The sequence below is a fragment of the Carassius gibelio genome, chromosome A17 (assembly GCF_023724105.1).
Source record: "Carassius gibelio isolate Cgi1373 ecotype wild population from Czech Republic chromosome A17, carGib1.2-hapl.c, whole genome shotgun sequence".
NCBI classification, from domain to species: Eukaryota; Metazoa; Chordata; class Actinopteri; order Cypriniformes; family Cyprinidae; genus Carassius; species Carassius gibelio.
In genome coordinates, this window is record NC_068387.1 from 25,412,982 (window position 1) to 25,426,080 (window position 13,099).

At 34.6% G+C, this 13,099-nt stretch overlaps 1 protein-coding gene across 3 annotated transcripts; it reads right to left on the minus strand.

Annotated features, from left to right (window-relative positions):
* Window positions 1-382: 382 nt before the first annotated feature.
* LOC127933374 (NACHT, LRR and PYD domains-containing protein 3-like) lies at window positions 383-11,787 on the minus strand. 3 transcript variants are annotated; one of them, XM_052530343.1, is made up of 9 exons: window positions 11,664-11,787; window positions 10,758-10,919; window positions 7,156-9,072; window positions 5,888-6,058; window positions 5,174-5,347; window positions 4,151-4,321; window positions 3,512-3,673; window positions 2,257-2,303; window positions 383-2,051 (listed from the first exon to the last, which is right to left on the minus strand). In XM_052530343.1, exons 2-9 carry the CDS (start codon window positions 10,904-10,906, stop codon window positions 1,489-1,491), a joined length of 3,354 nt encoding a protein of 1,117 aa, XP_052386303.1. In that variant the 5' UTR covers window positions 10,907-10,919; window positions 11,664-11,787; the 3' UTR covers window positions 383-1,488. The 3 variants fall into 3 exon arrangements, with proteins under 3 accessions (XP_052386303.1, XP_052386304.1, XP_052386305.1); XM_052530344.1 differs by lacking the exon at window positions 4,151-4,321; XM_052530345.1 differs by lacking the exon at window positions 11,664-11,787 and having other exon boundaries at window positions 7,156-9,067; window positions 10,758-10,902.
* Window positions 11,788-13,099: the final 1,312 nt, after the last annotated feature.

The following is a 13,099-nucleotide window of genomic DNA, read 5'->3' on the forward strand; positions in this document are numbered from 1 at the left end:
TATTTATTTATTTTTTTTTACTAGAGCAAGTGATGATTAGTTCATGTTAACATGTTAATCTCATGCATTTGACAGAACATCAACACATTTTGAATCTTCAGTATTAATTTAAAGTCAGTTTAAATTACACATTAAACATTAATTTTGGATTATTATTAAATTAAAGGCAACGTGTCAGATTCACATTCATTGCATGACTGACATCTGCTGGTAGTGATGTGCACGTGCAGAAGAACTATGCGTGCGCGCACACACACAGAACCCCGTTTTACTTCGAAGGCCCATTTCGAATATTTAAACGCCATTTCAGCAGTAAGTTTTATATATATATATATATATATATATATATATATATATATATATATATATATATATATATATATATATATATAAGTTATTTTGATTTGAATAGTCCTACAATATACACAATATAAACCAACAGATTACAGATATTGGTGTTTAGACCTGCAGTGCTCGCATACAATGAAGCACTAGATCCATTTCAACAAGCGGGTGACAGAGACAGGCATTCAAACATGTAGCCTAAATTTGCTAAATAATTATATATAAAAATTGGATAGATTAACATAAATGTTAGTTCTTATAACTGCAACAATTAGAATACTGGAACATTACTCACTATGATACGAACAAAACAGTGATTAACAGGTATTTAGTGAATATTGTGTCTTATATTAGAGTAAATTTCAATAAGGGGTGAAAGAGACCTGTGTTAGTGAGATAATCATACTGTACACTCATTTGAACTTGAAATACCAAAAACAACAACAACAACAACCATCCAATTACTGGTCAAAATTTATAATTTATAAAAAAGCATTATAGACAACTATTAGTGCAAATAGTTTTAAAGTGATACTATTACTGTTGGCAGAACAAGGTTAATAAAAATAAAAATACTTTTAGGTTACAGCTGTGTCTCTCTTATTGTCAATATCACTAGATATGAAAACATTTTATTTAATGAAATCAGGTAATGTCAAAGTTTATAATAACTGTATGTAACACATTGAGTGACAGGCAATAAGAAATGTGTTTTTTCTTTTTCTTTACATTAGGAGTGTATGACATTACATATTTGGATAATCATAAATTGTTTTGGAAATCATATATTAATAAAAAAAATATCTGAAATGATTGAATTATTATATCAAACAAAATATACTGAATCAGAGCTTACATAAACTGCACTCACAGTACCATACATTATTTGATGTGAAGTTATGTGGAAACATACAAAACCAATAAAAATACAATTGATATGCTATATTATACAAAAGAGTGATAAGGAAATAGATTTATGTCTGTTAACAGTGTGAAACTGTGAAATAACAAATAATAAAATAAAATGGTAATAGACAAAAGTTTAGACTGAAGTCTTGTGAAATTAAGATCAGAAGAGAGCAAGAATTTACATCTTTGTGAGTTAAAGGGATAATATGAGTGTTTCTTTCACTCAACTTTGTCTCAGTTGTTTCTTACTGGAGGCTGTTTAATCTCACACAGAGACACGGAACTACTACCAGAATAAAAAAAACCAAATCCAGCATAGAGGGGTTCAGTGAATGTGGTGTTGAATGTGTGTAAGTGTGTAAGTGTGTGTGTGTTAGAGACACTGTAGAAGGACAGAGTGCCAGCCGGCCAGTCCAGATACACTCCTACTCTCTTAGACTGATGTGAAGAGACAAATGTGTTACTGTCAATATTACTGTGATGGACAATGAATACTTCAGGAGTACAGTTCAGACTCCAGGACTTTTCATTGCGTATAAACCTAAAATAGCCATTCCCTTTCTTGCTAATTTCTTTATATATCATTGACATATAAACCCCCCCGCCACTCCATTCAGCTTCCCAGTAACAGCGTCCAGTCAGACTCTCTCTACACAGAACCTGAAGACAGTCATCAAATCTCTCTGGATGATCAGGATACGGCTGCTTCTCTCTCTCACATGTCACTTTTCTATTCCTCTCAGACAGAGCAAGAAGAGTGTTTGCTGTGTTTAAATCAAGTGTGAGAACACATGCATCTGAACACAAAAAGAGAGATTGTAAAAGTCCACTTAATACAAAACATTTAATAACGTGTTTTAAAAATTATTTAATTAAAGCTAATGTTTCAAAAGGTTTCTGTCAGGGTTCAGTTGTAGTGGTACAGTAGGTGTAGGGTTGGGGTATAGCAATATATTATAGTTAAATATCAATATGATAAAAAATTGTATATGCATGACCTACATTTCCGTAGTCCTTTTGTAATCCTGATCTCTCCTCCATGATCCACACTAAAACAAAAATAAACATCAGTCAGAACACACTTAGGGCTCTATCATACACTCGGAGCAATGCGGTGCAAGGCATGGGGCAAAGTTTTTTTCTAGTTTCAACCTGACGCAGTTCTCATTTTCCCATCCTGCGGCTCATTGTTTAAATAGCAAATGCATTTGTGCCCATTTGTGCGCTCAATTTGTGTGCTAATCTAAAAAAGAGGTGTGTTCATGCACATTGTTGGTGTGTTGCTATTTTGAGAAAATGAAAATAGACTTCCCCATAGACCAACTCAAACCTGTTCTAAAGTCTAAAATCAAAGGTGCAATTTTTTTATTATTTAAAGAGCATGATAGTAGAAAATGCACCTCTGGCTGGGTCCACAACATGCATTCATTTTGCTTATTACACAAAGCGTAGCAGCACAGAAATATTTTTAAATATAAACAATAGAATATTAAAATTGTGTGGGCTACATGAATATACAAATTACATGTCATAATAAAGGATAGTCATCACATGTATCAGAATTAGGCTACTTATTTGCTCGCAAAAGTGGATTCGGATGCCCCCTAAGTGCACATGCACTAAATTGTTAAAATAGGACCATTCAACTGCTTTCTTAAAAACAAAACGCACAAATTCAATAAAAAATTCACTTTATCTCATGCTTTCGTCTGCAGAGATCCAGAATAAAAAACATTTAGGAGCCATTTATTTTAGATAAGCAGCCTAATACTCTAGATCCCCCTTCCTCAAATCTTACCCTGGAGGTCCAATGCACTGCAGAGTTTAGCTCCAACCCTGATTAAAGTCACCTGTCTGCAATTTTCGAATGATCCCAAAGACATTGATTGACACTGATTAGCATGCTCAGGTGTGTTTGATTAGGGTTAGCGCTAAACTCTGCAGGAAAGTGGATCTCAAGGTCCAGATTTGAGGATCCCTGCTCTAGATGGCAGTTCAGAAATGCTGTTGTTCATGCTCATATTTTTCTTATCTAGTGGTTGAGGATAAACATGGAGATACAATAAGCTTTTCATTTGACTCTTTGTAAATGCTAGAAGATCTGTTTTGTCTCTCAAATGCTACTGTTATGGGTTGCAAGCAGCTGTTGATCATCTTAAGTGTATATATGTGCTGCATGCAGGGATTGATTTATATACGAGTCATCGTTGACTTTAAAGCACACACATGAAAGGATGATTGTCATTGCCAAACATACTTGAGTTTCTCCAGTCTGTAGTTTGGATCAGAAAGCAGCTTGACTAATGATTGTCCTGGGTGATTGTAGCTCAGATCCAGCTCTCTCAGGTGTGAGGGGTTTGAACTCAGAGCTGAAGCCAGAAAACAACAGCCTTCCTCTGTCACCATACAGCCAGATAATCTACAAACACATAGACAAACACTCAACATCACATCATCTGGGACCAGAGATCATCTTAAAATTATTCACACAGTAACTCTGCTTTTAATCATATGATCCACAGAAGATCACAGGAAATGAACTGCTCTCAGTAACTGATCTCAGAGGTTTGGATCATATTATGGTTTTTGAGTCACAGATAGTGTCATTGTCCCATCACCAAAATTAAACAAAGACATTAAATATTCAAAATTCTAAAACAATATGAGGGGGGAAAAATCAACTACAGTCTTTTACACCCTTATTAGTAACAATTTCTGTTCATCTCCACTCTTCACAACTTTCGATATTTTCAGAGAAACTAAAAAATAGAAAAAATAAATAAACAAAAGGTGTTATTAATAACAATTCAGAGCAAGTATTCAGACACATGGTCGGAGCAGAGCAGAGGGCATATTAAATTTCATAACCACATGAGCCTTATAAGTTTTTTTTTACCTTAGTATGTTGAGCTGACAGTGTGAATTCTTCAGCCAATAAGAGAGCAGCTTCACTCCTGAATCTTGTAGGTCATTATTACTCAGGTCCAGCTCTCTCAGTGAGTTTGATGATTGTAGAGATGAAGACAAACTTTCACAGCACTGAGCAGTGAGACTACAGCTTGACAGTCTAAACAAAGTACAATTATCCTAATGTATCTTTCCAAAACAAGCAATTCCTGATATTAACTGTTTATTTAATTAGTTCAGAGTGGCTGGCAGGACTGTCAAAACATGTGAAAATGGAATGTAAATTCTTTTTAACCTGACAGTAAAGCACATGGTACAAGATGCTGAAAATGATGCAATGGCCAAGCAAATCAGTCTGCGTCACTTGTACACTGAAAAACAATTAAAAGGTCATGACATATCTATTTTTATCATCTTAAATATGATGATAAATGATAAACATGATTATTTCCAACTTCATTTTGCCATTCCATCATAAATGTGCAGTTTGGGGCTATGTCTTTTTTAGGAATGGTCAGTAAATGTATAAATGATTGGCTAAAGTCATTTAATGTCTCTCCTTGTCACCTCACTGCTCACTGCTACTGAGTGGATTTCAAAATTGAAAGGTAAAGTAGTCATTGTGTTGTTTGTGGAGGCAGCATGGTTTCAACAAAAGCTCTGCGTACCATGAGGATAAAATTTAAGTTTGTTTTTTTTGTAGTGAAATCTTCTCCTATACAGTATGTCACAAGATCAAAGACAATTTGATTCCTCATGTCATGACCCTTTATAATGTTTTGATCCAAGAGTGAAAAAACACTTAAATTTGGCACTATTCATCATATAAAGTGATAGTTTCCATATAGAACAATTGGATTAAACCACTGGCATTTTCCACTATCTTTTGGTCCTTTTTGGAGCTTGAAACTTTTGGACTCCACTGACTGTTAGCCTATTGTATGGCAATTTTTGGGTGAAAAATCACTGATGAAGACTGGTTCACTTTCAGAATAAAAAATTTCCTACAAACCTCAGTATGTTGAGTTGACAGTGTGAACTCTTCAATCCATCAGACAGAACCTCCACACCTGAATCCTGCATGTTGTTGCGACTCAGGTCCAGCTCTCTCAGTGAGGAGCTTGATGATTGCAGAGATGAAGACAAACTTTCACAGCACTGATCAGATAGATTACAGTCAGCAAGTCTATAACACAGAATGAAATATGGTTGATAAAAGAAGACAATGAGTTAAAATAACCTTTTCTGCAACAATATATTGATCACACGACGAATATTATATTATTCACCAGAAGGTGAACTATGAATATTGAATGGAAAAAAGAAGCTAATTAGTCAAATGACATACAGGTTTCTGTGACTCTATTAGCACTGAGAGTGCTGCAGTCAAAATCCCTGAAAACACACATACTGATAAAATATAAATACTGAATGGCATTAATGCATCATTTTACCCATGAAGAAATCTGACATATAGCAGACAATAAATGTAGAACATGTATAACATAGCAGAAAAGTTCTCTCCTCAGTACTTCGATATTTTAATTAGTTAAAAAAAGATGGTTTTAAGAAACTAAAAACATTCTTTATAACAACAAGCTGGAGCAAATAGAAAACCAAAGTCATGCTGGGGTGTGCTGAAATATTACAAACACCCAATAGACCAGGGCCAGGCAGAGGGCAACTTTAATTTCAAAATCAAGTGAACCTTTATCTGTTTTCCTACCTCAGTATGTTTAGTTGACAGTGTGAAGTCTTCAGTCCATTAGAGAGAAGCTTCACTCCTGAATCCTGCAAGTCATTGTGACTCAGATCCAGCTCTCTCAGTGATTTTGATGATTGTAGAGATGAAGACAAACTTTCACAGCACTGAGCAGTGAGATAACAGTCAGCAAGTCTGTAACACAGGATCACATACAGTATTGATCACATTATATTTAACTATAATGCATTACTATTATATTTGCTGCTTTCTTATTTAATTCATACATTTACTGCACTTTTGTATAGAATCAGTTGCTTTGTAATATAAAAGTTTCTGTGACTGTAGATTTCAGCAAACAGTGTCAAATAATGGACTATAACTGATCCTTAGGTTCATAATGACATCAGATCAATTTAAACTGATTGTAACTCACTTTTCATTACATTTCCTGATTAAGATTGGAAAAGTGAGTTATTTTTTTGTGCATAACACAATAAAGTACTTTATGATTCAATTCTTGATCATTCATCTTAACAGTTTAACATTGTCTTTGTCTTTTGCTGAACAGACACTACTCTTGTGTTCTGGATTTCTTCAATTTTATTGATCAGGTTGTTGCCGGGTTTATTTTTTCATTCCTGTTTGATTACATGATTAAACTTACCGGTCTATCATTTTATGTTGAAGTAGTCATACGAGAAATCAGCTGTCTTGGTTTTTAATAAATAGAGACTGTACTTCATAGTGTAAAAAGCATACAAACATACTCATACTTCAGGATTATAAAGGATCTAAAAACAGCTGGATCATTGGTTTATGATGCAAGGATGAATACATTAGCACAAGCCACACCTATTCAGTGTACAAAAACATGTGTCCATCACAGAGAATGAGTAATAAGAAGAAAGTAGTACAGATACTGTTTACTAAACACCAAAAGAAGATTCTATAACTTTTGTTGTTATGTAATAAATCAGATGTGTTAAAGTCCGAACATTGTGCTGTTCCAGACTATGCAGTCACATGTGTCTCTGCATAACGTAATGTTATAAAAACTCTGCACACTGCTAATGACTCTTCTTGTGAGTCTAACATGTTGTCTGGTATGGGTCACTTAGCAATTCTGAACAAAATAAAAAAAAGCTTTGCTCTCTTCAAGCAGATTTTGCTTTCCCTTTAAATTATGCATGCAAAAGACTGTCAAGATTTGATGGAGGGATTACAATTTTAAAGTTTCTCAAAATAGACAGATTCAGTTGTATCTGCAGGTCACATAAATTAATACTCACAGAGCTTTTCTGCAGTTCACCACAGCTGGTATTAGTCTCTTGATACCACACTCTCCTGCCTTGTATTTCCTTGGATCAAATTCATCAACCATCTCCTCTGATATCTGAATAATGTAGGCGATTGTTGAGTAGTGAGATGGTAAGAGAACATTCTCTAAGTGATTCTCTGATTTCACAAACTCCTGAATCTCTCTGTACAGAGTCTGATCCTTCATTTCCAGGAGACAGAGAAATAGATTGATGCACCTCTCATATGTGAGCTGTTCCTGTTTCATATAATCAAAAACATCATCACTCCTGATTGTGTCTTTAATGTACTTTGTGATTCTCTTGATGGTCTCTGAGCTGTTCACTGTGTGTTTCAGTAGATCCTGTAAGAGTCTCTGATTGGACTCCAGTGAGACGCCCAGCAGGAACCGCAGGAAGAGATCAAAGTGTCCATTTTTACTCTGTAAGGATTTTTCAATCGCTGCTTTTAGTAGCTCACACAGACAGTTCTTCTGACTGTACACTTTATATTCTTCATTCAGAAAAAACTTAAGTGATTCCTCATTCTCGACTACATGGCAGTAAAAAACAAAGAATGCTGCTAAAAACTCCTGAAAGCTCAGATGAATGAAGCAGTAGACTTTTCTCTGATTGATCACAGATTCCTCTTTAAAGATCTCAGTGCACATCCCAGAATACACTGAGGCGTCAGTGACATCTATGCCGCTCTCAATCAGGTCCTCCTCATAGAACATCACATTGCCCTTCATCAGCTGATTGAAAGCCAGTTCAGCAAGTTTCACAATCACATCTCTGTTGGACTTCAGGCGTTTCTCTGGATCTCTCTCATCATACTTCTGATTCCTCATGTTGATTTGAGTCAGCAGGAAGTGGATGTACATTTCAGTCAGAGTTTGAGGGATTTCTGCACTCTCATCTCGTTTCAAGAGGTTCTGAAGCACAGTGGATGAGATCCAGCAGAAGACGGGGATGTGACACATGATGTGGAGGCTTCTTGATCTTCTGATGTGTGAGATGATTTTGCTGGCTTCATGCTCATCACTGATTCTCTTCCTGAAATATTCCTCCTTCTGAGACTCATTGAATCCCTGAATTTCTGTTACACGGTTGATGTATTTTGAGGGGATCTGATTGGCTGCTGCTGGTCTGGAGGTGATCCAGATGAGAGCAGAGGGAAGCAGGTCTCCTCTGATGAGGTTTGACATCAACACACCCACAGATGAAGACTCATTCACATCAAGAACTTTCTCCTCATCTGAAAATATCAGTGGAATTCTGCTTTCATCCAGACCATCAAAGATGAACACAACTTTACACTCCTCATAAATCTGTGTGTCCAGTTCTTGAAGTTCAGGATGAAAGTCCAGCAGAAGTCTGTGAAGACTGTACTGGTGATCTTTAATCAAGTTCAGCTCTCGAAATGGAAGCACAATCATGAAATCTACATCCTGATTGGCATTTCCCTCGCTCCAGTCCAGAATGAACTTCTGCACTGAGACAGTTTTTCCAATTCCAGCGATGCCTTTGGTAAGGACTGTCCTGATTTTGTCTTTCTCCTCACATTTTGGTTCATATAAGGGTTTAAAGATGTCATTACAGTAGATTGGAGTGTCTTGTTTTCTGGATGTTTTCTCCATCTGTAAAACCTCATGTTCTTCATTCACCCTTTCACTCTCTCCCTCTATGATGTAGAGCTGTGTGTAGATCCTGTTCAGGAGGGTTTGATTCCCTTGTCGTATGATTCCGTCAAATAAGCTCTCATACTTGTTCTTCATGCTGGTTTTGTGTTGGTGTTTAACTCTCTCCAAGGCTGTTTCTGTGTTATCCAGCCCCATGAGGGTCAGACAATAGGAGACAAAGTGATCCAGGTAGAACATCACTGATCTGATCACAGAATGTCTTTCTACTCTACAGAAATAAAAAAAGAAAAAATATTTAAACAGAAAAAATCATTTAAATATTGCAGCACAACAAACTTTGTGCTCGCATTCACACAGAAGTGCCACTTCTGGGCAGGCAGCATCACAACAACTGTCTAGAATGAACAGCTGTCAAATTAAACAAAATATAAATAAATAAATTAACATTTGAATTTAAACTAAAGTATTTATATTTAAAGTTAAGATGTGTAGCAAGTACTGATTTCACTTAACATACTGTTTACAAAAATATGAAAAGAAAAACACTTACGATTTTACACTTATGTCTACATTGTTTCTTAAATGGGGACAGGGCCTACTTCATGATATTTTAAGGGCTCCACAAGATGGCTTAAAGTTTTCAAATAAAACAAGCTTTAAAATAAGCCAATACAGGTAAAAATAAAGCTGTAAAGCGTCATCATATTTCTTATTTTATTACCTTTAAGAATCATTGTTTTAAATTATGAATCATGGTTACTAAAGTCTTGTAAAACTTGGATATATGAGAAATGTTAAAGTCTAAAGAAAATTATGGAAATATCAAAAAAAATAAAAAATAAATAAATCATGAACATTTTTGTAATCAATATACATTTTCCTAGTTATGTCCCATTCTAAAATATTGTATAAGGTAAAATTGCATTTCCTCGTGAAAATCACTTGAAAATCAGGTTCATTAACTCACTCAAACATATTCTATATCCATATGAAATTATATAGTAATATCACAACTTGCATCAGCACAAAATCTCAAAAATGTACAAGTAAACTTAAACTAAGCTAAAGACCAATCAGAATGTTAGTCCTGTTGTGAATGTGCTCTTCCCAAAACAATTCAAAACACCATATTACAATTATGCACGTAATGTAATGTAATTAATTACAGGTTCTAAGTGGATGTGAATGTTTTTTACAAGTAGAAAAAAGGTCATTCTGACACCATGACTGATAATATTTTCCTACCCGCTGTAGCTGAATAATGCATTGCAGATGTCTCAGGGAGAGATAGAGCCTGTCCTCCAACAAGAAATGGCCAAATAGATTGTTTGTGCAAGCACCTTATTACGACCTATATTTACGTTTAAAAGTTAAGCGGCCTCTAGTGGGCGTAAAAATAATGACAGTATCGCATTGCGTCTGTCGTCATGAAATGACGTATTACGTCATTACCAATCAAAACGCATGTTTATTTAAATGCAACGTGTGGACTTTTTACACCGATCTCACAGTATTTCGTACATATTTTACTAGGTGGCTTATTCGTTCGAATGACCATACCACACCCCACCCTTAATCATGCTTAATTATGATTTATTGAGCATATACATTTTACATGCACGTCCGTTCTCTGGGTTCAAACCCATGATAGTATGATTACATATCAAGGTATAAAGCAATAATCTACCAACTGAGTTACACAAACCGCAAATCAGAGTGCAAATAAAACAGTACAAAAGATTAATATGAAAAAGACCTTTTGCTGATAGGGGTGCAATTGTAGTATACGCTCTGATGGGTCGTATTTCAGGGATTTGGACAAATGACCTATACGAGCGTATTGGTTGGAGGACAGGTTGGAGCGATAATATGGATGAACATAATTAATACATAATGCATACACAGGACATATTCCCACTGGTTAGCATTCTTGTTTATCATGTTTGTACTCACTCAGGGTCAGAGGTCACTGCTCCATCACTGAGATGAGGGGGTTTTCTCATCGATCTGTCACTCTTTATAGACACACAGCTGGGTTCTGGAGATTCTGCTTTATATGTGTGAAGATCCTCCTCCTCCTCTCTCTTTTCACAGAGACTCATTTTATAGTCAGAGCTGTGGATAACCAAGAAGGAATAGAAGAGGAATAATCAAAAAGGGAAAGACTTAAAAATGATCAAGCTATCAATGTTCAGGACTTTCTTAGTTGAGACACAACACTCATCTGTACAGGCAGGAATACACTGAATATAATCATTGCTATATCTGTGTCTTTAAGTGTAGTGTGAAGTTCCTTTACCAGTACATCACTTCTCATACATTCAGTTGGTGAAAACAAGTGCCAACCAATAGGTATGTATAATGATGAACCACTGAAACTGGTGAAACAGCAATTAACACTAAATAAAAATAAACTTTTTATGATTCCACTATTTTAAAGATAGTATAAGACACCCTGGCATGGCATTCCTCAGCTTTCTGAAAATATTTTGATAAAATCTAATTAAACATTTCAAAACAGTAGTTATAACATGTTTGTACTCACAAATTATCAATAAAGCTGCTACCATTCTGACTTGGACATTAAATTAGTTTAATCATTCACCATATACAGTATAAATAAACGTAGATTAAATGTAGACGTCTTTGAACATGAAACTAGATCTTCCTGGATACATTATCACAGTATAGTTCTGTTCGATTATATTTCTGTATTGCTACAAAAGACAGTTTTACTAAAAATAAAGTATCTGAAGATGCACCGACATTCTAGTAGTTCTTAAAAATACATATCACCAAGCAAATATGGATTTAAAAGTGCATGAATATGAATCAAAAAATATTTTCTTTCAAACCTACCTCTCTCCCAACAGCAATTAACTGAACATCAGACTCAAACTTATTAAAACCATTGTGTTAGTCTCTAGACAGCAGCATTTCATCTGATTCACAAACACATTTCTTACATGATGTTTCACTTTCTTGTTCACAAAATGGACTTTAAACAGTTTCATCCTTTTATAAGCAGTTTAGTTAAAATGTAACCATAAGAAACACAGGAGTGTCAAGCCACTGTTGGGCCATTTATTACACACCCAAGAATAAGCGATTATTAAATATTTGAGTAAACAAATAATCATGAGCTAACAAATTATTACTTATTTGTTCAAACTCTCAGATGCTCATCAGATATATATATATATATATATATATATCAAAATGAATGAAGAGTACCATAAAATAAACAATACATACTTCACTTTCACACTACTTTATTGTACTTTCACCTGTTTTATTGTCCATTATCATGAAATGTGTAAGAACATGAAAGCACCGACAGTCTTTTTTGATCATGTCAGCAAATATCTAATGACTGAATTTGTATTTGGACATAATTTATTAGGTACAATCAAATTTTTGGACTAATGGATCAATACAGACAAATATTAAAGAGAGAACTACTGTATTGTGATCAGTGGTTATATTAGTACATTATGATTTTTTTTAATTTGTGTATTGTGTTATATAATTGTAATTGTAGTATATATTTTCTCTGTATTGATACAATGATTAAATTTACAGATAATGGTGCTCAGTACTACAGTTCATGAACTATAATCAAGCAATGAATACATTTAAAATTGTGTGGATATTGAAAGGTGTCAGTTACATTGCAATAAGGGGTGACAGAATGTACTGCACTGGATTCCCTCATTTGAGCTTAAAAAATATCAACCTGTATCTAATTAATACCACCTATTATATTTTAAAACCACAACACTGCTAGATGCTTGATTTTCAAATATTCATAATAAGTATTTGAGTTTTTTGTTTGTATCTAACACTGTTGATCCATATTCACTGATAAACATGAGATCAAAAGAAAAATATTATGACAGCCACCATATCTACAAACAAGATGAAATATGGTTCAATATAGAAAAGACGGTATAGGTAAAAATATTGTATTTTATGTTCTGCACATGGTATTTATCATATTTTGATTAATTTTATGTTCTTTATCATGAGGTGAACAATGCATTTTGACTGAATATCAGTTGTAATACAGTAGAGTCAACATCCTGCTTACCACCAAGTGTACCTCCACCGCCAGGTTTTGGCGGTAAATACAAACCAATCAGATGTGAAACTATTTCATGAAATCAACAACAGGTGACACAAAGGACTACAATCAGGTATCTCATTTATCAAGAGAAAAAGTTTTCTTTTAAATTCTAAAAAAAGTTAAATAGATAAAACCTTATTTATTCAAATATACTGTAACAGAAGAAAAG